The following is a 25459-nucleotide window of genomic DNA, read 5'->3' as shown; positions in this document are numbered from 1 at the left end:
TCTTCGGCAAAGGTTTCTCCATTTGGTTCTGTCCAAGGCGTCCTCAGGTGATGCGTTGACGGTCTTAATGTCCTCCTTAATTTTGTCCATCCACTGTTTCTTCGGTCTGCCTCGAGGCCGGCATCCTTCTGGGTCAATCATCATAGCCGTTTTTGCTACAGAGTTCTCATCGCTTTGAATCACGTGTCCACCTCAGGCGGGACTCGAGCATCTTTTCCTTAATTGGGGCCACGCCTAGTTGCTTCCGTATGTCTTTGTTCGTAACACGGTCCCGTCTTGTAATTCCCAGGCTCCATCGGAGCATGCGCATCTCCATGGTGTTTAGGGCCTGTTCATGTGTGGTCAATGCAGGCCAACATGTGTTTGAGAATCACCTTGTTGGTACAAAAATACTATTTCATGCCTGTCAAACTGTCTTAAAAAAAATTAGAACAAACTGTGTTTTTGCAACAGGCTGCCAGTACCACAGTGCATAAAGATACCATTTAAAATTGTTCAATTAAATTAAATAAAATTGCTAAATTGTTTCATATGTGTAGAAACAAAACTGGTTTATCCCTTGAGTTAAGTGCCTTCTTTATGCTTGAATGATTTATAGATCTGTGTAAAGTGGATTAACAAACACCTTTCCTCTTAAAATGATCAGGTCTTGGACTGGACTGAAAACATGGAAAAAATTATGTGTCGTATTAAAAATAAAAGGGTGTTACACCAAACCTAGCCAATCAATTCACATCGGCGCATGCCTGGTTGGTGGTTTAACTTTTCTTCGCTGAATCTTTTGTGAGAGTTCATGTCAAAGCTCTTACATTTGTCCTCCATTCAGAATACACTTTATCAGCACAATAATAGCTTGATTCAAACAACCTAAGGGGGTCAGAACTAAAAGTGATGCTGCACTTTGTACACTTTGTGACATCTAGACAATAGCCTGTCAGAGTGGCCTGCTCTGACAAATATGGAAATGTGTGGTATAAGCACTATGAGCTTAGAAAAAGAAAAAAAGAGGCTAATGGACAGACAACACACTCTTTTCTTTGTGAGACCAACAAATTAATCAACTGTCAGGGTTTTTTTTTTTTTAATTTTCCGTGTTTTTTTGAATACAAGACAGAGTCGCTCACACCACATTGGTCAGTACATCTGTTTGTACAACAAAGTGTACAACAAAGTGTACATCTAACGCAACACAGGTCATGAAAAATGTCAAACTATGATTGGGACCAACAGGTCTCTCAAGTCTGTTGGCTAAATTTCTTTAATAACACATGACTCTACCTTCACTCATAATCTGGTGCAACCATAAAGAATTCCTTCAGTCTTAACATGGCATTACACATTTTAGTGTAGATAAAAAATTAAATATTTAGTCTGTTAAGTTCCATTCAACAATGTTTTTTATGTGTTTTCTACCCTCACTACAAGTGTAGGTGTACAGCTATAAAGCAAGCAGAGGATACCTCCAAAAAAGGTGAAGACCTGAGTTGGCCTATGAAATCTTTACTGAAAGATTTACTGAAGCTGTAAAATGATGCATTTGGTGAAACCTTCAGGGAGGGTAATTACAGTTCAATTCCAAAGAGAGACCAAGCATGGTGACAAAAACCTGAATTCACAAGCGCGCAGGCTACTAGCTAAACCAATTACATTGTGCAAAAAGTGGAAAACTTGTATATCCAATTCATTTATGGCACATTTAGCTCAGAGCTGCGTGCCAGCACACTGCTGTTTCATGTTATTGCCAGTTTAGCACTATGAAACAGGTCTTAACTAGCTTCACACCTTTTCTGTTGTTGCCTCACTTATTATGACTTGATCGATCTTTGCTATTAGCTGAAAATGAAGGATACTGACAGCTTAAAACATGCTGGTAAAAACTCATGTTGCCTGCTTAAGCTGCACTAATTTACTGTCTTTATATCCAATTCAAATTCTAATTATACTGTTCTGACCAAATTTATTAGAACACCTGTCATTAAAACAAGAAGAAATATTTTAAAGATCTGTCAAAAAGTTATTTATAAGTAGAATTTATATTGGTATTTAACAGAAAAAAAAAAAAAACCTAATTGGCATCAATTTTTTTTATACACAAATTTAAGACAACACACTGGACTTCTATGAGAAGTCAAATAAGCATAACATTCAGGCAAATAACATTTTTTCTGTTTAGGACTAGCAAATAATTGTAAATTGGCATCTTATTTAAAAAAAAAAAAAAAAAAGGATAGTTTTTTGTTTTTGTTTTTTTTGGGGGGGGGGGGTTAAAACTGTAAATCTGTAAATTTGTGCATAACAACAATCAGATTTTTATTTTAGCAATAAAAACATAATTTTAATAAAAGAACTTATTGGTGGATTAAACATTACGGAAACATTAACCATTTAGGGCAGCTGTGGCATAAACCTTGACCTGGGTGGTTTATGAGTCTAATAAACTTGTTAAGCACTGTAAATTTACTCTCCTATAAATAATCTCTTCATTTACAGCAAAGATGGGAATTTTCGTGTGTGTGTGTGTGTGTGTGTGTGTGTGTGTGTGTGTGTGTGTGTGTGTATAAAAATGCATCCTTTGGCATTTAAAGGCCATCTATAGCTGAACTGCCACAGAAAGCTGAGATGGGGCCATAAAGAAAAATGGAGCTTATCCTTGTCAGTGTGTTGTCAGTTTAAGGTGATCTTTTCACAGCAGGAAGAAAATCGTATGAAATGCCAATCAAAAAGTCTAAAATGCATTGACAGCACATACTGTGATTTAAAATGGATCCTGGTTAGTTATACAAAAACACAATTGCTGGCAAGTTATGCAAATATTCAAAATTGCAGAAGCTTTTCACTCTAACAAAGTAAATGATAAAGAAAAAACAATTCGGGTAGGGGAAAAAACAATTAACTTAATTTAGAAGAAAAAAGTTTTATTGGCCTAATTTTTATATTTTCTTGTAAAAATAATTCTCTAATTCCTTTAGAGAAACATGGGATCTCACAGTTTCAGCACTTTTAATTAATGAGAAAATAAAACGGAACTGGCAGTTTAACACTTCAGCACATACTGTGTATTTTTTTTGTGTGCTCCAGCCTGGCACTCCTCTCGGCCAGTGCAATCCTCATACTCAACAAATCATACAGAAGTGCCAGCCCACAGTCCCTCCCCCGAACTCAACATTTTCCATTTCTCATCCATTCTTCACTGTGTTAATCTGCACAGATGATAAATTTGTGGTTGCAGTAGGCCAATTCTCACCAAACACACACACACACACACACACACACACAACCTCTTTAATGTGCAGCTTGGCCACTGATTTAGTTAGGTGTATTTGAGAGTTTAAAAATATGTTATCACAATGTCTGATTTCTTCATTCAAAGATGAAAAGGAGTAGACAGAAGCAGAGGAAATAAGATAATTCTGTTCATAAACTGAAACTCAGACTTGAAGAAATTCAACAAACTGTGAATCTGTACATGATATTTTTGACAGTAAGTTAACCATTTGTGATTTTTTTAAGCTTTTGTGAGATTACTAGACAGTTAAAACATGTTCACGTTGCATAGTTTGCAGTGTTGTGATAAAATTTGCAATAATGGACTAATGTAGCCTGATGGAGATAGCCTATGCTGTCCTTGTTCACTGAAAGGTTAAAGTAGCACTTATCAGTTTGAATTAAAGATAAAATATTCCCAAGTGTCACTTAGCAAGTTCCACTTTCATGCTATAGGTAGGCATAGAAAAACACCAATGCTAGCACGGTAGATGTTAAATATGAACAATAAACAGTAATAAACAGTTAAATATGCAAGAGCAGTAAACTTCAGGTCCAGCATTTGAACAGGTCATGTGATCACTTAGTCTGTCTTCAATGAAAACAAGGCCGCTGGAGATCACAAAACAATCAATTTTGGAGTTATTTTTAAGGTGAGTCATTCTTTCTTTTTTCAGCACTACGCTGGATTTCAAGGTTTCCCAAACTGCCAGTCGAGACAAAACAAGAGAGGAGGTTAATGAGCAGGAAGAAAAAAATGAAACAACATATTTATGCCTTGAACAGGACACCTCGCATCACATCTGGCTAGCCTCTACACTACTCTTTCTTCTTTCCTTTCCTGTTTTGACCCTGTAAGCTATCATTGAAAATGTGACAGTGATTTGGATTAAACATTTTATCTGCTTTTCTGTAAATTAAGCCCTGAGCCTATGATATCAAAATGTCTTTGGAGAGACTCTTCTGTATAGCAAAGCTCTAATTGGTTCAGCTGGCTGTTATCTATGTACAGTAAAACAGCGTGAGTTCAATCTGGTGCCGTTCAGAGGGAGGTGAGATTTCTATCTAGCCCCTTCATTCACAGCTTAATTCAATTGGAGGGCAATTATCGACCGCCCCAAGGCTTCAAGATCCTCATTGGTTTCTGTTCCCATCAGGGAGTCTCGCAGTGTAGGATCCCCCCTGACTGCACTGGGTGATGTCTGTATCGATGTGCTGTGTGTAAGACACCAGAGGAAGCAGCAGCAAACAGGCAGGAAGGCGCTCTCAGTCACAACCTCGAGAATCAAAAGATTCTTAAGCTGGATTCATCTGACTTGTTTAACAGCATGAAGCTTTTAACAGCAAACTTTTGTCCTTTTGGAATAAGAATGATCAAACTTACCACGTGACAGATTTTGCCACAGACACCCAGAAAATAAAAACAAGCCAACTACTGGCTCAAAAATTCATTAAAAAAATATATATCAACAACAGTTAATTTTTTCGTTCCCATTTTGTTTTCTTCAGTGAGCCAGAAATCTGAGCCATGTTTGTAGTTAACATGATCTGGAATGGCACCTGTAACATTGAAAAGCGATTAAATTTGGCCCATCTCCCCTCTGAGTTCATGTTTTTGTGCATCCCTGGACTAGTTTCAGCACTGCTGCTGTCGACTCATTGCTCACGACCGCAAACAACCACAAACATAAACATCTGTGTCAAACTGACCTGCCTTATCAATTTAGTCCCCTGGGTCAGACTGTCACTAAATGCAGAGTTCGACTGTAACATCCACTCAAAGATAAAACTGAGCAAATACACTGAAGTGGCACTGGTGAATTACTTTTTGGACAAAATATTCTTAATGCAATCTTCGCACACCTAAGGTCTGACTCACACAGGCACGGAGACCTGCTGCAAACCCTAATGGAAACCTATGGTTCCAAGGGACAAATGTTGGCGAGTAGCTTGAGAAATATTTGGCAAAAAAACTGATTCCAAACCTGCATATGATTGCAATAGAAGGTCCCAGCTGCTAATTAACTACCAAAATGTAAAAAGTGTTATGCAAACTACAAACTAAGAGCTCTTTTCTTTTTTTCTTTTACTTTTTTGGAGTTTCACAAGTGCTTTGTAAGTAGTTATCAAGTTATTAATACAAACTGCAGGAGACTGCAGCAATCTGCTAGCGACCAATGCAGCACAGTACAGGACAGCAAGCCCTCACCAACAAGTCAGGCAATTCACATTTTTACCAAGGAACCAGTAGTTACCACTGGTCCAGAAGTCCAAAAGACTGCCACGTTGAAGGGTGGATCTGCCAAATTTTAGTCACACATATTTCTTCTTATGGGTTTAGTCCTAAACTCTTTGATCACACCTTGTATTTTTGAATATTTTGGCTAACTGGATCCATTTTTAAAAAGAAGTGTGTGAATATGGTCATTTATACAAAAGAGAAATGGTGTTATTGACACAGAATCTAATCCTTGCATTCAGATCTCAGTCTACAAAGAGTATGGACACATTTCTTTACTAAAGTTTGAGTTTCTCCAGCTTTAAATAAAAATGGAAGTATTTAGGATTTTTGCATGATCAAAATAATTGTGAGTTCTCTAATATTTGCTGGATTAAGCCAATTTAGGTTACATAACACACCTCTATTCAAACCCTTTATTTGTTGCATTTATTGTATTTAAGTCTGTGCTCCATGTGTTTTTCACTAATGAGATGAAAGTCTATGAATGCGTTGTTGTCAATTATTAGTCCAAGTGCTCAGTCTGGATAGTCTTAAATAATCTCTGCACAGAAAAACAAAAAACAACAGTGACTAAACAGACTGTACAAGCTGCACACTTGTAGATTTCCCACAGCAAGCTAGAATTTATCATCAACCATCAATTTCTTAAACATCAAAGTATACATGAAGCAGAGCTCTACATACCATCTCATTTACACTTAATCACTTATTATATATATTATATATTGCGAAGTGAGTATATTATAAGTAAGATAGATAGCAAGCTTTAAAGTTCCTTAAAATGTCTTGTTAAGTCAAATTACGAGAAAGAAGAACAAAAGAGCACCTTAGAGCAGAACATTTGGTATTTAATAACAGCCTGATATCACACTGAGACTGAGAAAATGATTAATGTACTATTTAATTAGTGAGGCAGGCTTATAAGCACTTTCTGTTCAGGAGCATATGGATTATTGCCTTTTGTGCTTTATTCAGCATTGAGTACATGGTGGATTTCTTTTTGAGTACCTTTAACATGCATTATGTGGTTTGTTTTTCTTCCCTAAAAGCTGCTCATAAAGCCACTAGTTTTACCAGCCAGCTTCATTAAATCAACACATTTTCATGAACAATTTCAAGTTAAATAAAAGTCTTAATGTACTCTTGTATTGCATTGTCTAGATTCATCTGAAGCAACAATCCTCCTACAACACAACACACCTACAGGAAAATGTTCCAATACATAATAAATGAAGTGACTATTAAAGACAAACTGGGCTTTCAGCGAACACAGTGGTCACGTATACCATTTCCAATTTGTTATTCTTATTTTCTGAGATAGTTTTATATTTTGTCTGCATTCTAGAGACATGTTCTCAGCATGCCGTCAGCTGCTGATAAAGTGTTGGTACAGGCCTGTGAAGCAACAAGAAATGTGATCCTGTACCACTGATTACAGTCATTGCACCTTCAGAAACACACCGCAGTCCATTAGCAGTGGGACACTGACAGATTTTTCTTTTGCTGTGCTGGCTTTGTACTGCAGCACATTCGATTTGAAATGAAAGAGAAACCTAGGGGTTCATCTATTGACTTTTCATATACAACCTCCAACTTTAGATAGTGAAATGTTTCCAGTAAATAAAAATATACCAAGCGATGTCAACAGTGAATGTTTTTAGAGGATTTTTATGCTGGATTAGAGGACCACAGACACACTTCATGGAGAAAAGGACTGAGCCACCTAAACATTACATCTACAGGAGCTGCTCAGTAATACAAACTCATGACATGAAAGTCCCAGCTCACAGTTTTTATTATATGTTATATGTTATATGTTAATGGCAGTTAATCTGTAGTTTATTCTATTACAGTACCCTGCTTGTATTCAGTGAGCTCTTTAGACTCATTCTTTCACAAATGTTTGTGAAAGCAGACTGCATGGAGAGATGCTTGATTTTATATATCTGTAGCAACAGGATTAAGAACACCTGAGTTGTGTGGCCTAATAATTTTGCCCAATATAATATATATAGGGTCAGTGGTGGTGACAAAGACACATCAAATTATTGCCCTCTTTCTCTATTTGTGTTTTAGCATCTTTCATCATGTTGTTTTGATTTTAAACAGCAAACAGCTTAACAGGTTTGGTATCTGCTACAGAAGATGTCCATTTTCCAGCAAACTCAGTAGTCACCTTTGTAGCATTAAACTCCAGTTAGACGTTTGAGAGTAGCTCCTGAACACAGGAGAGCATATAGCTGCTAAAGACACTTATTATTTTGAGAGTCCCAGCAAATTTATACTTAAATGTATGCATTGATACGCTGTAACTGCAAACCCCTCTAAATTAACCTGTGTTACAACCTGATGGGCACCTGTCTGGAAATGTAACTTGTGATTGGCCTGTTCAATACCTCTGATTGCTCCTGTGCATTTCCAGATAATGTTTTGGTGTCGTTTTGGAAGATCAGTGAGAAAACAACAATCATTGCTTCAATATAAGGACTCACTGATGTCAGCATTTTATTCGTTTCCATCTTAGCTGGGACTGCATAAAGCACCAAGAGACAATCACAAGTTAATTAACACATAAAACACCATGCATGAATGCTGGCAAGCGTGTCAGCCACTTACGTCGATTACAGAGTAGGCTCTGCGAACACTCACAACAGAAGTCTAAATCAGCCGTTAGACCACAGTGAAACCACATCTAAAAACAATTCAGTTGTTAGACTTCTCGCTGTGACTGTGAAACTTGTTTCTGTTCTCACTAAGTGGCCAAAACATATCAGTAATGTATTGATGGTCTTACAAGCGAAGTATTAGCAGATTTCCCAGAAGTGGATTCAGAGTAGTCCTAATGAAGGCCACTGAATAAAGTTTATAGTCTGCAAGAAGCCCTGAATTCACTATGAGTGAAATCAGATTTTCAGACCACGTTTCAACATTAAACCCATTACAACCTTAACTGTATGTTAGGGACCATTGGAACATTTTATTTAAGAAAAGAAAAAGTCCAAACTACTGTTCTTGATTGAACAATGTCTCAGATGCAATATTTGCTGACTCCTCTGTATGCAGATTCTTACTGTAAAATTTAAGCTGCTGTTTGGCAGCACTGAGCTTTCCTTCGGACCTCGACAATTTCTAAACCTAAAATATGCAACAGATGATTCGGACTAACAAAGTGAGACGAGTCAAGAACGGTGCCTCTGTTTCACTCTAAGTGCAATGGATTCTCTTCTTTCAGCTGTCAGCTCAAGCTAAAACTTTCAAAAGGTGAACTTCTCGGCTCAGATCACTTTTCTCTCGACCAACTGCTGAGCTGACAAAACTTTCCGTCTTTCAGCCGATGCTTCTCTGCTCTCCTGCTCCTCTCTCTCTCCTTCACACACACACGCACATTACACAAACCTGCACAAATACCCTCACTTTTCTGTAGCATTTTGTCTCAGGAGCACAGCGACACTGAAGCTCAACTCCCATGGCAATTGTGAAGTATGTGCATGAAAGCATCCAACCTGTTTAATTCAAATAAAGAAGAAGTGCTTCAGGCACAGCAGCCCCCAATGCTCAACATTGTGAAGAAGGAGAGTTTGCAGCCAGTAAACCAAATTTGTAAAGATTGACAGTACTAACATGCAAACTCCAACACAACAAGCACTTGTGAGGAGTTGTAATGATCCACAAACTCGCTGCATTTGAAATAACCAGCAGCAAGAAGCAGCTGATAATGAGATAGCATCACAACTTACTTCTTCTAAAGTGTGTGCTAGCTGATCTGTTTCAAAACACAATAAGCACTGCATTAACAGATGAAAATATCCAAGTCTGCAAGGACATTACAGTTTAAAGGTGAGAACCTCTTTGCATGGAATGCTAATGCATGGAGCATGAAAAGCATTCAGACCAAGAAATCAACTGTTATAGATTTCAAAGCCACTTAAAACTACAAAAAAGTGAAAGAAACATCACAAATCAATCTTACTTTGAGTAGTCTTCATTATCTCTGTCACAGCGCGAGTCCTTGTGTTTCTCCCAGTCTTTGCCATGTTTACATGTCGTCAGCAGAATAATATCTTCCCCATTGTGGATGTGATACAAAGCATTCCTGGTCTCCGAACCTATACCAGTTAAGTATCTTTTCCCTTTGAAAACCAGCTGGTACTTCCTGGAAGGTGGTGCATCGTTAAGTGTCAGATAACCTATTCCCCCTCCTTTTAGCGGATGATCCTTTGAGAATAGAGGGATGGAAATATCATAGTTAGGTCGGAAGTTGACCACATCTGCACTGGCCTTGGCCAGCATGGCCTGTCCCACCTCAAAGCCCAAATCCTCAGTGTAGTCCGGCCAAGTCCCAGAGTAAAGGTTGAATATGAGGTGATTCCTGCCATCGTTCCACGTGGGCAGGTTCTGGATACGCGATCTAATGTTCTGGACGTACTGCACTGAGAGCTGGTCCCTGTCCAATGTGTCCACAGCTAGAATAAAGAGACAGGCCCTCAAAGGGTCTGTGGTGTGGAACCGGGACTCTTCAATGGAGGTCAAGATCTTCTTGTAGGTCTCTGAGATCTCGCTGCCTCTCTGTTGAGGGTAGATGTAAACCTTGAATCCCGACTGGCAGCGAGCAAAGTCAAAGCAGGTTTCCATGCGGCAGCGCTTGTTCTTGTAGATGTTGTCACGGATCGCCCGTCGTTCACGAGGGGAGGTGTGCTGGTGATGGAGCTGAGGGGTGTCCTCCTGTATCCACAGAAACAAATGTATCCATTAACATCACACCAATATTTGTGCAGTACAGTCAACTCTCCATTAAAACAAACTCCAAAAAATCCCAGAAACGAATAAATAGTTTGCACTCAAAACTGCATCTCTGACCTGATGGGATTTCTAGGTAGTGACGCTTTTAAAAGTTGTCTCCTGCTGAAAACTGCTTTTGAAAATTCATGGCTGCAAACTGCTCCCTCATCAGTACTGACTGGCCTGTTGCATTACTTGCAATCCTGAATTCTTCAGCAAGTAATTTGTGCTTGATTTCCCCAAAGCAATGGTGCTTAGCCATCTATGCTTGTAATCCCTTAAAGCAAACTAGTGTCTATGCACAAGAACTTGCATATCTGCTTAGACAGCAGTGTGTGAAAAGAAAAAAAGTAAAGCAGTATAGGTGGAAATGCAGAAAAGCCAGAACGTGACACGCTGCACTGATACCATAGATTGGTACTCACTTCACAATATCCAAAGCATTTTTCCCCTTAATTCTGAATATCGCTGTAACTTCCTTGAATTTAAAATTCTTTTTACTACTGGGAAGTGTTTTGCCTTCCTAAAAGTTTCTTCTCTCTTCACTTCTTTCTATAACACCTACCACCGCCAACGCTTAACACTAGGCTATTTTCAGCATGAATGCCTGGTAAGAGCTCAGCCAAAAAGAGATGTTTCGTTTTCAGATATTTTGATTTGAATGAAAGAATCTTTTTTCATTGGTAGAGAAAATACTGAAAAAAGAACATAATCTGTGTTATCATCATCATCATCATTACATAATTCCCCATAGGGATCAATAAAGTATTCTGATTCTGATCTTGTGACCCTCCCCCCTTACAGCTTACAATCACAAAAGCTTTGAAACCATCCTCCTTAACTTAGTTTTACTGTTCCGTCCTGTTGTTGGACTTTCATTTTGATCACTAAATGCTTATAAATTGGACTTTTTCACTTCTTTTTGTTTTTACTTAAAGAGCTTTCATTGTTTCTTTTCTTATAAATCGTTCCAGTCTACCTCCTGCTCTCCTCCCTCCAAATACGGCTCCAGCAGCTTGGTCGACTCCGGCCAGTGTCTGGGTGGTCTGGATGGACTTCTCTGGGGCAATGGCTGGGGCTGGTAGTACACTTCCTTACTTTGGCGGTAGTACTGGTATTCTTGTTGGTGGTACTGATGATACAGGGGGTACTGGGGAAACTGATGATACTGGTATGGCTGCTGTTGGAACTCCCCAATTTGCAGACCCCACAGATATATGAGGAAGAGAAGACCGGCCCCCACAGACACAAGCAGGTACCTCTTCTTGGCCTGCATGTGTGCTGTAGGGGGAGGGAAAGGAGGAGGTGGTGGGTCTGGGGAGGGAAGAGGGGAGAATAGGGTGGAGGTTCACAATAAGACGAGGTGGGCAGCGGGTGTGAGAATAGTGATGGAGCTGAAAAAGGATCAACTTAGAGATTAAAATAAAATAACTATTAATAAAAGGGAGTAAAAGCGTTGACAAAAGGATGCCAAAAGAAAGCAGGGAAACGGGGACGAGGAAATGACGAGGAGAGGGGTTGCAGGGAGGTAGATGCAGGTCAGCTCTCTACCCACAACTCGGCATTTTGGGTTTTGGCGTCACTAAAAGAAAACATAAATAGAAAATTATCAATGATATAAGATATCGGAGTTTCTGAGACAAATAAACATTTTTTAAATAAATAATTGATACAATATTGCACGGAAAAAAATCAGAATAACAGCGTAGAAGCTCTGTGAAAAATGTTAAACCATATCTGAGCACCTTTACTCAACACAATATATGTCATAAATACACAAAAATCTGCCTAAAGACGCGGCATTAAAATAATAAAAGCCCAAGCGGATTTGTACACGTTAAGTTTGACGATCTGTTTTGATATGTAACTTTTTCAAAAAGTTTTTGTTTTTTGTTTTTTGCTAAATGTGACATGGACGGCTCAGTAGCGCTTCTGACTTTCTTAAACAGTATGCAGAGACCGGTGTTCGCTTAAAAACTGAACTGACTGATAACGGTGGCTGTTTCGACATCATCGTCACAGCGCAGGGTGACTCGTTAGGGGCGAAAGAGTGTCACTTGATGACAGGTTCGCCACTAAAATGCAGCATTTCTGAAGGGAGTTTGCAGCGAGCTACACGTTCAACACATGGGCTGTTTTTGCCAGGAAAACCACCGCTATTATTAACTCTTTAGGAATTTCTACCTTACAAATTATATTTCATAACTCTTTAGTAAGCGTAATTCCTAATTGAATCCTCTCACCTGTTTGTATAAAACACCTGTGGTTCCAGGAAGTGTCCGCTGCTCTCCCCTCCAGCCCGTGGAGGAATATCCACTTCGGAAACACATTCTTCATTAACCCTCGAACTGTAAATCCATTAGCAAATGACACGCTGTGTTGAAACCACGTGCGGAAGGAAATTCATAGAGCTCACAGAGATCCACGGTGCGCTGCCTTCATGCTCCGCCGCGTCCCAGTCACAAACTTTCCGCGAGACAGGACCACAGTCCCGGCGGAACACACAACACAGCGAGCTGTGAACGCGATAGGTTCCCACGGTGAGAATTCAAATGCACACTCAGCTGCCAGAAGAGCCGCGATCACAGCGACAGCATCCATCCAGAATTAAGTCGGTTAAACAAGGCGCGTGCATCTCCAATCAGCATCAGCCATGCCCCCCTCTCTCAGAAACCCACAGCCAGAGAAGACCCAAACTTTGAAATTGAAATCCACATCCCTCCCTCTGTGCGCTGCCGCTCACAGTCAGAAATGAGCAGAAATCATCATCATCCCAGGTAAGTTAAGGAGACGCCGGCGCACCTGATCTGGAGAGATGCGTATCAATAAAATCCTATCAGGAGCGTCTTCGACCGGCGGGAGCGTTTCTCTATGGAGTAAAGCAAATGGATCAAATAAGCATCACAAGAGAACACTGATGTTCTTCTGGGCTATACCACGAGAATACGGGGTTCCAGTAGCATTTCCATCCTCACGTTTCCATCCTGAAATCCTCAACTGGATCCGAGCTGCGGCACCGTACAGCATCCAGCAGCATCAGCAGCAGCGCTGATAAGCCAGACAGTAGCAGGCTGGCAGACTTGGGGGGGATCGGAGTATGCACGGGGCGTCTGTTTGCTCTGATAAGGTGCAGGAGCCCGCCATAATTCAGGATCTCCCAGTTTGCATTTGTAAATGTGTTTGTATCTGGTTAATGGAGCGTGCAACAAAAACAAGAGACGTCCCAAGAAATTACTGAAATCACAGATCACGGGGAAGTCCCAGAGGTGCACTCACAGGACCTCTGTGTCATTCCTGCTTTCATTTTACAAATCAAACTCCATTCAGAAAACTGTAAATGTTGGACTTTAAAAAGTTGTAAAACAAGACTTGTTGCAATAGTACAGTTTAACCATGTGGGATGCATGTCTTTTACATCTTGTAGTTGTTTCAGCCAACCTCACTGAGTTCTGTTTAGCGCTCATTTATTATATTTTGACGACACGCTGAAATTGCAGGCAGTAATTTGAGGAGTCTGTGCGAGTTTACGCTATACCTGTACATCTTAAGGTTAAGATGGCGTATAAAAATCGTGCAGGGATTAGTCACGTCTCGGTGTTTTGCAAACCTGAGAACTTTTAATTAACTCGTGGAATCGCTCGGTGAGTCCAATATTGGGCCCAATTATTCAACTTTGACCATCTGGACCACTAATCTATGTGTCTGGCGCTTAATTCATGTTGCTGCTTAAATTTCTATTGATGCAACTGATGGAATAAAATTAATTTGCAAAGGATCTAAATAGATGTCATTATCTCATAAATTAGGGTTATACAGATGTTGTGAGGCCGCAACGCCACAAATGGTTGGTGCAGCAAACAGCGCCATCTTGTGGCAATTTATTTCAGCCTACATTTTTAAAAGCAGCTCCAGGTCTGTGTTATTCATATAAATCTGGCAAAAATGTAGAACTTTGTAATGATAAAAACTAAATAACTGGATCTTCTCGGGATTAAACAGTACTGGAAGGGAAGTGAGCTTTTTACAGTGAGGCATGTCAAACAGGTTTTTCAAAATAATAGCTCAAACTATTGCCGTTTTGGAACATAAATGGACCGTGTTGAAAGGAGCATCCACACACTGCAGAGGCTCTGCATACCGATTTTCAAAGCTGTGCCAGACTCCTTCAGGCAGGAAGAGGCACATGTCTGACAAATAATTTAGCTATAACTGCATATGGCACTTTAATATTAATCCACACTCCCTCTGATGCTGAGCAGTGATAGAGACATTTATGTAGAAGTCGTGGAAGAACAGAGAGAGCATAATGCAGTAAACATCTCTCTCTTGCATCTTCTGCTGTGCATGCTGCAATATGCATCAGGTATTCAGATTTTTTTTCCTTTTAATTTCTTTGGTAAATTTATATTTCTTAGCTCTTACATTTTCTTAAAGTCCTCAAAGTTTAGTGGTCAGAGTGGTTTGCGGATTTTACTCTTAGATTTGATAAGTTCAGCTCTCCCAGAGCTGCTGCATTTAGATGACCAAATGAGACTGTGAAGTTATTTTTAGAGTGTCTCTTATCCATGATTATTCCTTTTCTCTCAACAGCCTCTAAAGCCGTCACTATACACCTTGTCATTGATGCACTTTTATGGGATTTTCTTGCTCTGTGGACCTTTCCCATGACTTGTGAGCTGTATGAATCCTGGATCTCAAATGTGCAGGGAATGGGAAACCCTTTCAGGTGGTAACTTATTTGAGAACTTGAAAAATAATACGAAAGAATTTTTAACCTCTAATCTGCAAACTGTAAATCTTTGGATGTTCGTGTAAAACACCGCCAGATGCACCAGCCTCTTTCTGAATGACAGAGTTTGCCTCTAATTTACTGGAAATGCGATAACTCTGAAGCATTCGCTGGTGCTGATGGCTTCACGGTCCATTAGGGGATGATAAATCTGAAGAGGTCCTGCTGGTGTTCGCAGAGAGAGCCAACTTTGATTTCTTTCCAGTCTCAGTCCATCGCTTCACTTCTTCATTTTTAGTATTAATCCTGGGATGGTTCAGCTGTACTGAAGTCTCTTTACTCACCTGTGCCAACATTTGGAGAAGAGACTGTGATCCAGCTTTTGAATAAATCTGTTTTGGTTATTTACATGAAGCTTCTCTTTGGCTACCACGCACACAGCATGTCTTCTCTAAATATTCAGTTTTTGCACAGTTTTGATGAAGTAAATCTGACTTTTTCTGTCTGTATTTGTATTTTGGTTCATCTGTTTCATGTGGATTTTCTCACACATATACAGAGGCTTTGTTCTTATTGTATTGTATTATCATATACACACTATATTGCCAGTAAGTATTCACTTGTCTGACTTCACATGCGTATAAATTTGAGTGATGTCCCATTCTTAATCTATAGGTTTTAAGATTGTTATTCCAACCCTTGCAGCTATATTAGCTTCAACTCTTCTGCGAAGGCTTTCCACAAAGTTTAGAAGAATGTTTATGGGAATTATTGAACATTGTTCCAGAAGTACTTTTGTGAGGTGAGACACTGATATTGGTTGAGGTCTGGTGTGCAGTCTCCAGTCTAATTCATCCCAAAGTTCTTCTATCAGGTCAGGACTCTGCAGGCCAGTCAAGTTCTTCCACACCAAACTAACACATCCATGTCTCTGTTATTTACATTAAAAGATCTTCATACTGTTCTTCTGTGTCTATGATATTAAATTGCAACACTTTTAAATAAGAGCGGGATTCAGCTTGTTTCCATTTTATTCTTGAGTAGTATTGGCAGATATTCCTCTCAGGCTGTATGCAAGTTTCACATCGTTGATCATACAGTAAGCCTGCATGTAGCCTGGCATGTGAAGCCCACAGCAGTAAAATAACTGCACCAGTAGAAGCTGATCCACAGTTAGTAGTTACTCTAATGAGTGTATCAACATTTTTTATAGTCAGTTTCTGTCATCGGCCCATGGAGAGAAAAGCTTTTAGCAAGAAAAGCTAAGTCAGCAAAAAAAGGACAAAATGTACAAAACTGTAATGTCTGGTTTTGTCCATCCACCAGTTTTACTAAACAAAAATACATGTATGTCCAACTTCTGACCCACTAAAAAGACCAAAAAATCTAAATGAAATTTGCAGCAGTAACATTTATAATAGTTTTAATCTTGGCATATTAAAATGGCAGCAGAAGGAAGATGTCGTTCCAGCTTTGTCTGATGTTTCTCACCGATATTCAGCTTTGAAAATGGTAGTAATAGGTTTTCCCCAGAATGTTTTTTAGATCCCTTTCTGATGAACTCGTATCTGCATGACAAAGAGGTCCAGCAATGTGGTCAATGTGTGTTTCTGCTTAGTTTTACATTTCTGATGGGAGGAATCCTTTTTATTTCCTTTGACTGTGATAGTTTACTAAATATGTTTTTTAAGTGTTTTATTGTATTATTTACTTTTTGGTCTTTTATATTGTCCTATAAATTACTTTCAATTGAAAGTTTGTAAAAAAAAAAGATGATGTACAAAAGTATTAATAAAATACGTTAATGATGACGGTTCAGCATGTTAAGCAGACTTCTTTCATTCGTTCTTAGGTGTTTTATGTTTGGTTTCATTGTCTTAATGGACTTTCTCTTTGTTACTATTGTCCTTACTGCTTTTCTTTATCCTTTCTGTGCTCATCTGTATTCCAGTAAAAAAAAAAAATTATGTGGGGTTTTTTTTCTACTTTTAGTGAATATATTTAGCTTTGAGTTTCTGTTGCAGTATTTAGAATTTGAATTTCTGCTTTGTATTCCTGTTATTGTGACCTTGTTTTGTTATTGTTTATTTAATGTTTAGCTGGAGATTTGGTTAGTTTGTTGTGCTTTCTGGTGTCTAGTATTTGTAGCTTTGCTGTGATCCTCCTCCCACTGCCTCGCTTCTTTTGCGTTTCCTTGTTTGTCATGCATTTATATCGAGGCCCATCTTAAATCCTTTGCTTGTTTCCTGTTTTACTTTGTGTTTTGTTTTCTGCATGTCCTGTTTCAGGTTTACTTCCCATCTTCCCTTGATTCCCTGAGTGTGTTCACCTGCTCTTTACTGAGTTCAGTCACGTCTACTTTCGGCATTCAGTCCCCTATCAGTATGTGTGTGTATAAACATTCCTGTCATCTCTTTGTTCAGTGGCTGTGTAGTCCCTGTGTTCCTGGTTTCATGCTTGGATTTTAAGATTTCCAGACTTTTAAATACTCATCTTTGTGTGGATTCAAAGATTTTGGACTTTGGGTTTTGTTTTTTTCAGACAATGAGGAATAAACACTCGCTTTATGATTTTGTGTCTCTGTATCCTGCACTTGGGTGCTCAAAAACACAGAGGTGTGCAATAAACTGAATGTTATTGAATAAAAGCATAAAAATTGATTTCGAACTTTCTTCTCACATTAATTCCAGGAAGATAAACACAGCAGTTGTATGTATAGGTACCTTATCAATGATCTTCATATTTTATTCTCAAAAATATTAAACAAAGATAAAAAATAGAATTTTATAAGTGTCTAGGTTTTCAATCATCCAGCTCATGGAGGTCTTGCACACTTAAAGAGAAGGCAACTTGACTTCTTTAGGTTCTAAAGAAGTCAAGTTGCCTTCTGTTTAGGAAACCCAGAATTTGTGTGCAGATTAATTTTGAGTTTAGATTAATTATTTTATGCAGCCTGAATGCCACTGAGAGAGAAGCTGTTTTAAGTTTTAAACCTCACTGCAGTGGATCTACTGGAAAACTAGAAGTTTGTTCCTGAAGATGATCAGCAACCCAAGAGAAGTCATTCCTGAGTGTGTGCAAAAATGCTTTAACTCCATATAAATCATTGTTCTTTATGTCTTGTGCAGGAGTCAATGTTAAGAATGTGGACTGAGTCACACCATCGTCTGGGAGCACATGTCGACCATCCCCATGCACAAAATTGTAAAAATCAGTGGGTCTATCCAGCCATGTGATTGTTTGACTTATTTAATGGCTAAAGCTAACTCATAATGTAACACACACACACACACACACACACAAAGCCAGCTGTGCTGCTTCAACATAGTCCCGTTCTGTTCACTCGACACTCGAGCTCATGGTTTGAAGCTGCAACGCAATTTACAAACAATCCACATTTTCAGACCATCTGGTGCCACACAAAACACAAAGCGAGGCTGAGCTGCTGTAATTATTCTCCATATGAGAATCATAACAAACCAACAGAACAACTAGAGCTTTCTACACCCAGAGAAGCGGGTGAAAAAACACTGCTGCCTTCCTGTCGTGAAACCAAACATAGTGCTTTCAACTCAATTACATTTTGATGGGGGTTATTTAGGAGAGGCAGACTGCTTCATGTTTAAGAAGTTTTGATACTGAAATTAGAGTGAAACATTTTTTATTTCAATTCATGTCAATAATATGACGAGGGCAAGAACATAAAGCATGTCAGTGTCTGAAATCGGGAGTTTATTTTAGTTGTTTTTCTTAGAATAAATAGAAACAACAATGTTTTTTGTTTCGTTTGTTTTTTTAACTGCAACTTGTATTATTTCTGTGCCAGTAAATCAAGGTTGCTTCTTGAGCCGGTCCAAGTGAGCAACTCCGGCCAACTTTGAATCGGAATTTGTGATTCATCACAAAGCCAGAAAGTTTCTGTTAACATTTGTTGGAGATTCCTGTGTGAAAAAAAAATCAATGAGTGGTTACTTTATTCTTTTAGTGCAAAATCTCAGAATAATTTACATGAAATAAACTTTTCTTTTATTATAAAATCAATTGAAATATATGGTGGTGGTTAGGGAGAGAGGGGCATCTGGGCATCTCTGTTTTAAATGCTGCCCTTGCAACACCAAGCAAGTGGATGGACAGACAGATGGACAGATGGATGGACGGATGGGATATCTTAATTTTAAATACATAAATGTCAAGCCATACTTTATATACATAGATGGCTGACTGGGAGTTGGCATTTGCTCCCATTCAATGTCATTAATAACGGCCAGTTCATCTTGAAGCTGTTAAAAAAAGGGGGCTTCCACATACTTTTGGCATTGTAATGGAATTTGGGTATAATCCTCTTGTCAGGGTCATGGCCTTCATCAGAATCAGAATCAGAATCGCGTTTATTGGCCATGTATATGCACAGACACATACAAGGAATTTGGTTCCGGTAGATGGTGACTCTCAAGCACAGCAATGTATATCTCAACAATGTAAGCAACACAATTCACCCACAGACACACACCCCCACACACACACCTGTCGATATATACAGCTACACATGCAGACACAAACATACACAAGCTGTGTATGTGTATCTAAATCTTATATACATAGAATACAGGATGACAGAAATGAAATGAAGTGAAATGAATACTACAGAATGTACATAAGGTGCAGTTGCAGTCTGCTAGTGGGAGCAGTGTGACAGTTCAGCTGTTTAGGAGGGAGATGGTGAGGGGAAAGAAACTGTTCCTGTGTCGGGTGGTCCTGGTCTGCAGGCTTCTATACCGTCTGCCAGAGGGCAGCAGGTCAAAAAGTCTGTGTCCAGGGCGTGAGGGGTCTGTGATGATTTTCCCTGCCCGTTTCCTGGTTCTTGAGAGGTGCAGGTCCTGGACGGAGGGCAGGGGGGTGCCGATGATCTTCTCTGCTGCCCGTACAGTCCGCTGCAGTCTGCGCCTGTCCTGTTTAGTGGCTGCACCATGCCAGACTGTGATGGAGGAGCACAGGACAGACTCAATGACTGCAGTGTAGAACTGGATCAGCAGCTCCTGTGGAAGACTGTACTTCCCCAGTTGTCTCAGGAAGTACATCCTCTGCTGGGTCTTTTTGAGGATGGAGATGGTGGTACCCAGGAACTTGAAGATATCCACAGTCGACACCGGGCTGTCTGATATGATAAGGGGGTGCCGTGTTGAGGGATGTCTCCTGAAGTCCACTGTCATCTCTACAGTCTTAAGTGTGTTCAGCTCCAGATTGTGCTGACTGCACCAGAGTACCAGCCGCTCAACTTCCTGCCGGTATGCAGACTCATCACTATCCTTGATGAGTCCAATGATGGTGGTGTCATCTGCAAACTTAAGGAGTTTAACAGCTGAGTTCTTGGAGGTGCAGTCATTAGTGTAGAGGGAGAACAATAGTGGTGAAAGGACACATCCTTGAGGGGCACCAATACTGAGGGACCGAGTTTCAGAAGTGATGCCCCCCAGGCTCACTTGCTGCTTCCTGTCTGTCAGGAAGCTGGTGATCCACTGACAGATAGCTGGTGACACGCTGAGCTGGGAGAGTTTGGAGGAGAGAAGTTCAGGCACGATGGTGTTAAAAGCCAAACTACAGTCCACAAACAGGACCCGGGCGGTCGAGGTGTTGCAGGATGTAATGCAGCCCCATGTTTACTGCATCATCCACCGACCTGTTTGCCCGGTAGGCAAACTGCAGGGGGTCCAACTGGTGGCCTGTAATGTCCTTCAGATGGGCTAACACCAGTCTTTCAAAGGATTTCATGACCACAGACGTCAAGGCGACAGGTCTGTAATCATTCAGTCCTGTAATGACTCTTCATCTCTGTCTATCGCTGTCACACACATGGCTGAGACACATCCACACACAAGAGCCTCTAATCCCATTGACAGAGGAAATAAAGTCTTATTTTGTGGTGTAGATGATAAACTACCATACATCCATCTGTGTTTACTAAAAAAATGAAACAAAATAGTCAAATAGTCAAAAGAAAAATTCTATCCACTCAACAAAGAAAGAACAAATGACAGAAACAAAGTAAAAGACATATAAAACGTAATGTGAAAGAAAAAAGCAGAGTTATATACACATGCAGCTCTGATACTCATTCCTGAAGAAATATCCGACAGCCATTCCTGCACATTTTTTTTTCTCCTAGGGAAAGCAACAGACTTGCTGTTATCAGTGATATGACTTATATCCCATCTCCACAGTGCACCGTCTAAAAAAAGAAAGACATAGAGCAGTGGGAGAGGGAATAAATCCCCACAGGGGCAACTCCTCAGTCTGTTACATGTCATATTATCCCAGTGGTCAAATAGGATTTCCGTTATGTGAAGGAACATATTAAGAACTTCAATTTGAGATAAGCTACAGAAGCTTTGTGGAAGGAGCAGTGCCATGAACATTTCCTAACAATGATACTTAATCATGTCAGTCAGGATTACAGCTCAAATCTCACACAATCAAAGCAAAGTTCTCGACAAGGTTTTTATTATTTATTTAACACAGAGGTTACTAAACCTTTAAATTACAACTTTTTATAGTGTTTTCTTGTAACACAGACATCAGTCAATCAATTTATTTATAAGCACATTTTAAAAAAAAAAAAAAAGGAGGTTGACCAAAGTGCTGTACAAAGTAAAAAGTAAAATGTGTTTTTGCCATAACACAGTGACAAAATAAATCCATGTATAAACAGCGAACAGTATTTGCTTCTACAGTTATGTCAAATCACACATTATGCATTGTTTCTTGTTTTTCATTTAAACCAAAAGCTCTAGATATTGTGGAAGTGGCTAAAGTCTAAAAACCCCTCTTTTCAGCACTCTCTTCGATCACAACTGCAACTTGGGGAAGGTTAAATAAAAGAAACTATTGCAGCCCGGGAAATGAGTAGCCTCACAGGACACAATTACTGGGGCTCTTAATCTGCAGTCTTTTTTTGTCAGTGAAGACAGAATAAACAAAAATGTCTTTTTTCTCTTTACTTTTGTCCAACAACAGGAATATGGACTTGTACTAAACTTTGGCAACAAGAGACGAAATGTGGCAAAAGAACAGAATAAAAAATCAATTAAACAAACAAATGCACCAGAGGAATACAAAAGATAAAAGCAATACGGCATTTGACTTTGGATTCCACAACAATATCTTATCAACTTACAACTTATCCTCTACATGCAGGAAAGGGCCACCATGTGCTGCGCATGCAGGTCTTCAATTTCTTGCCAAGAATGTCACCTCGTGATAACGTTTCGCATCCAAGCATAGACAACAGGAAGATGCATTTGTGCTAAGTGCCGGGAAAACTGCAGTCAACTCCCGAGCAATGCCCTCTAGTGATCAAAATGTGCAACTACACCAAACAATGCAATGAACATATTGAAGTGCACAAAACACGCAGATAACAAACAAAACAGCACAAATAATAAGATGAAATGACTCAATAACTTGCAGTAACATACACAGTAATCAACATTTTAAGACCTCTTTTTGCAAATTAAAGTGATATTTATTTCACTAAAGTGGAAAATGTCATTACCACTCGGCTACACTATGATGGTCAGTGTTTCTCACTCAGCTAGAAAATTCTCACCAAACCTGTGAGCGTGATGCAGTCTCTATAACAACAGCCTGGTCTTTCTTGATGAGCTGACATTATTAGTATCCTCTGACATTTTGCTGTTCGGGCAAAAGGTCATGAGTCCCGGGCTAGAAAAGAAAACAAAGAAGTGCAGAAGGAGAAGAAACAGATGGACGAGGAGGTACAGTAAGAGAGTCTGGAAGTCTTGGAAGTCATTCTGAGTCCGGGTGACTCTGCGTTTTATTGATTGACCCTAATATGTTTGCTAGTTCTTCTACATACACTGTCACTGCACACACAAACCTACAGAGTCACACACACACACACACACACACTGACAGTGAGCAGCAGTGACACGAAAAATCAATTTGCACTGCAGATGCACAGAGGCAGAGCACAGAGTTCACCTCGCAGCTTTCTGTGACACTAAAACTGACTGATCCAAGAATACACCATGAAGACATCATAAGTCAAGACTCAAGACTAGCTAGTAAAACCTGTATTGAAGGCTATATTATTAGGAAACACGCTGGATTTAAAATAGCAGCCAAGTACGACAAATTTATAATGAAATAATACTGAAACTCTTACATGAATAGGAAAAATGGCTAAAAAATGGACACCAACCACTTTCAACAAAAACAGAACTTTATATACCAGCCACTTCTTTAGGTACACCTGTTCAACTGCTCAAGCTAGTAAAATGGTCAAGATCACCTGAAGTTCAAACAAAACATTAGAATGGGAAATAAGGTGATTTAACTGACTGAATATGGCATGGTTGCTCAATATTTCAGAAACTGCTGATCTACTGAGATTTACTCCACAACCATCGCTATGGTTTACAGAAAACAGTTTGAAAAACTACGACTATAAAAGAAATCTGAGAGCTAGAAACTGCCATATACTGATGCACTGACAACGAGCAGACAAAATGATTTTGTTGTTGGTGAAGGGACTCTTTAATTCGCCATGGCTGATAGTTTTGCATAATTCAGAAGAATGAAATTCCTCCCACAGCTGTGTTATTGTCTTTGCGAGAAGTACTGTTCAAGTCATGTGACATTTTGTTCCTTTTTTGTTGTTTTTGTGACAAAGCTCAGTGCTAGAATGAAGTGTTGATTTGCTGCTGTCTTCAGAGTGTTAGACTATTTGACAAGATGTAATTATTCTGTCTCTCTGCCTGTTTTCGTCTGATATGGCCATTGTAACCCAATGCAGCTTTAACCTTGTGCACATGCCACTATTGTCAGTGAAGAGTTTGCATCTTAAACATGTTTTACTGCCACGCAGCAGCTGACAAAATTAATGTAACCACAGGCTCAGCAGAGCAGCTGACATCTGACATGGGTGACTCTGGTTCCAGACAAAGAATTTTCTAATTTGTGAAGAAACATTTCAGCAGAGTCCTACATAAAGCCTTTTCACCCTGAACTGCAGTAACTAGCAACAGATATATAATAATACAAAAAAATGCTAGGATAAAAATGTGAGAAATGGACCCATGACATCTGGAAAAGTTCATTCTGACTGAAACTTTTGGATCTTCATCATGATTTTTCTGTGCCTGCAGTGAACTGTGCTGTCTTTTTAAATGGACTCTTAAAACAGTGTTACTGGTATATTTTTGTTTCCATTATCCCTTAAATATCCACAAAAGTATTATCAGAGCTATATCATTATCTAGATAGGCCAGGTAGGAAAAAAACACTTTAATATGTGTGTCTTTATACTAACCTTGAACAGTATTTCCCATGTGTATTGCAGTATAAAAACAGTACAAGAAACTATTAATTTTCTTTCGCTTAGTTCCTGTGAAAACTGAAGCTATAGGTGTACATCAATCTGATACTAAGATGGCAGCAGCAAAAAACTGTTTTTTTCTTACAGAGGTTGAAGCAAACAGGGGACTGAAGAAGCTCACAAAATGCTCCCAAACAAACAAAAAACAAAGTGAAAATCAACAAAAAATGACTTTGACATAAAAAATAATAAAGAAAGAACAATACAGTATCCACATCTGCACCAAAGAGTAAAACAGTGAAATGCAGATTATTAAACTTTAGGTCTCTCTTTTCCAAGTCTCTGTTAGTTCATGACTTAAAAATTGACTAACAAATCGATTTACTCTGCTTTACAGAAACCTGGTTACATCAGGATGATTATGTTAGTTTAAATGAATCAACACCCCCGAGTCATACTATCAGAATCCTCGAAGCACAGGCCGAGGGGGCGGTGTGGCAGCCTGATGCTTAACCTTTAATGAATTACACAACAGTGGAGAGTAGATTTCATCACAGTAGATGTTTTTCTGAAATTGCTGTAACTAAGTTTAAGAACATTACTCACCTATTGTTATCATCTCCAATGTCTCATACCCACAACGAGCAGAGCAGCTACCTGAACACTATCTACCTACTAGTGTATCTACCTGATTATCTTATTGTCTTACTGTAGCTCCTGTACAAAAGAGAGCCTCAAATCAGAGGTACTTGACTTCCTGGTATTACTTTGAAATGCACACCTTAAAGCAGATGACTCGTAAACTGGAAAGGAAATGGCATGCCAAAAATTTAGAAGATCATCATCATTTAAGAAGAAGAAGAAGAAGAAGAAGAATCCTTTAATTGTCCCACAAGGGGAAATTTGGGTGTAACAGCAGCCAGAAAGACATATATACAAACAAACAGTACACAAGACACAGAACAGAAACATACACAATTTTTACATATTTACATCAAGGACAAATAGTTTGCTGCAGTGGTTTGTATAATATCTGTCTAATAGACTCCAATTTATTCATGTAAATGGAGAGTCCTCTTCAAATACTAATGTTAATTATGGAGTTCCACTT

General features: G+C 39.2%; 1 protein-coding gene across 1 annotated transcript in view; it reads right to left on the bottom strand.

The window, feature by feature from the left end:
* LOC134643190 (exostosin-1) overlaps window positions 1-11659 on the bottom strand; it is a 312370-nt gene extending 300711 nt beyond the window's left edge. The window contains exons 1-2 of the mRNA XM_063495458.1: window positions 11265-11659; window positions 9477-10228 (exon numbers count right to left, since the gene is read on the bottom strand). Of these exons, the coding sequence (XP_063351528.1) occupies window positions 9477-10228; window positions 11265-11561 (1049 nt within the window). The 5' untranslated portion in view covers window positions 11562-11659. The remainder of the gene's footprint in view (window positions 1-9476; window positions 10229-11264) is intronic.
* Window positions 11660-25459: the final 13800 nt, after the last annotated feature.

The sequence above is a fragment of the Pelmatolapia mariae genome, linkage group LG15, assembly GCF_036321145.2.
Source record: "Pelmatolapia mariae isolate MD_Pm_ZW linkage group LG15, Pm_UMD_F_2, whole genome shotgun sequence".
NCBI classification, from domain to species: Eukaryota; Metazoa; Chordata; class Actinopteri; order Cichliformes; family Cichlidae; genus Pelmatolapia; species Pelmatolapia mariae.
The sequence above is the reverse complement of the archived record's forward strand: the minus strand, read 5'-3'. Positions and strand labels throughout refer to the sequence as shown.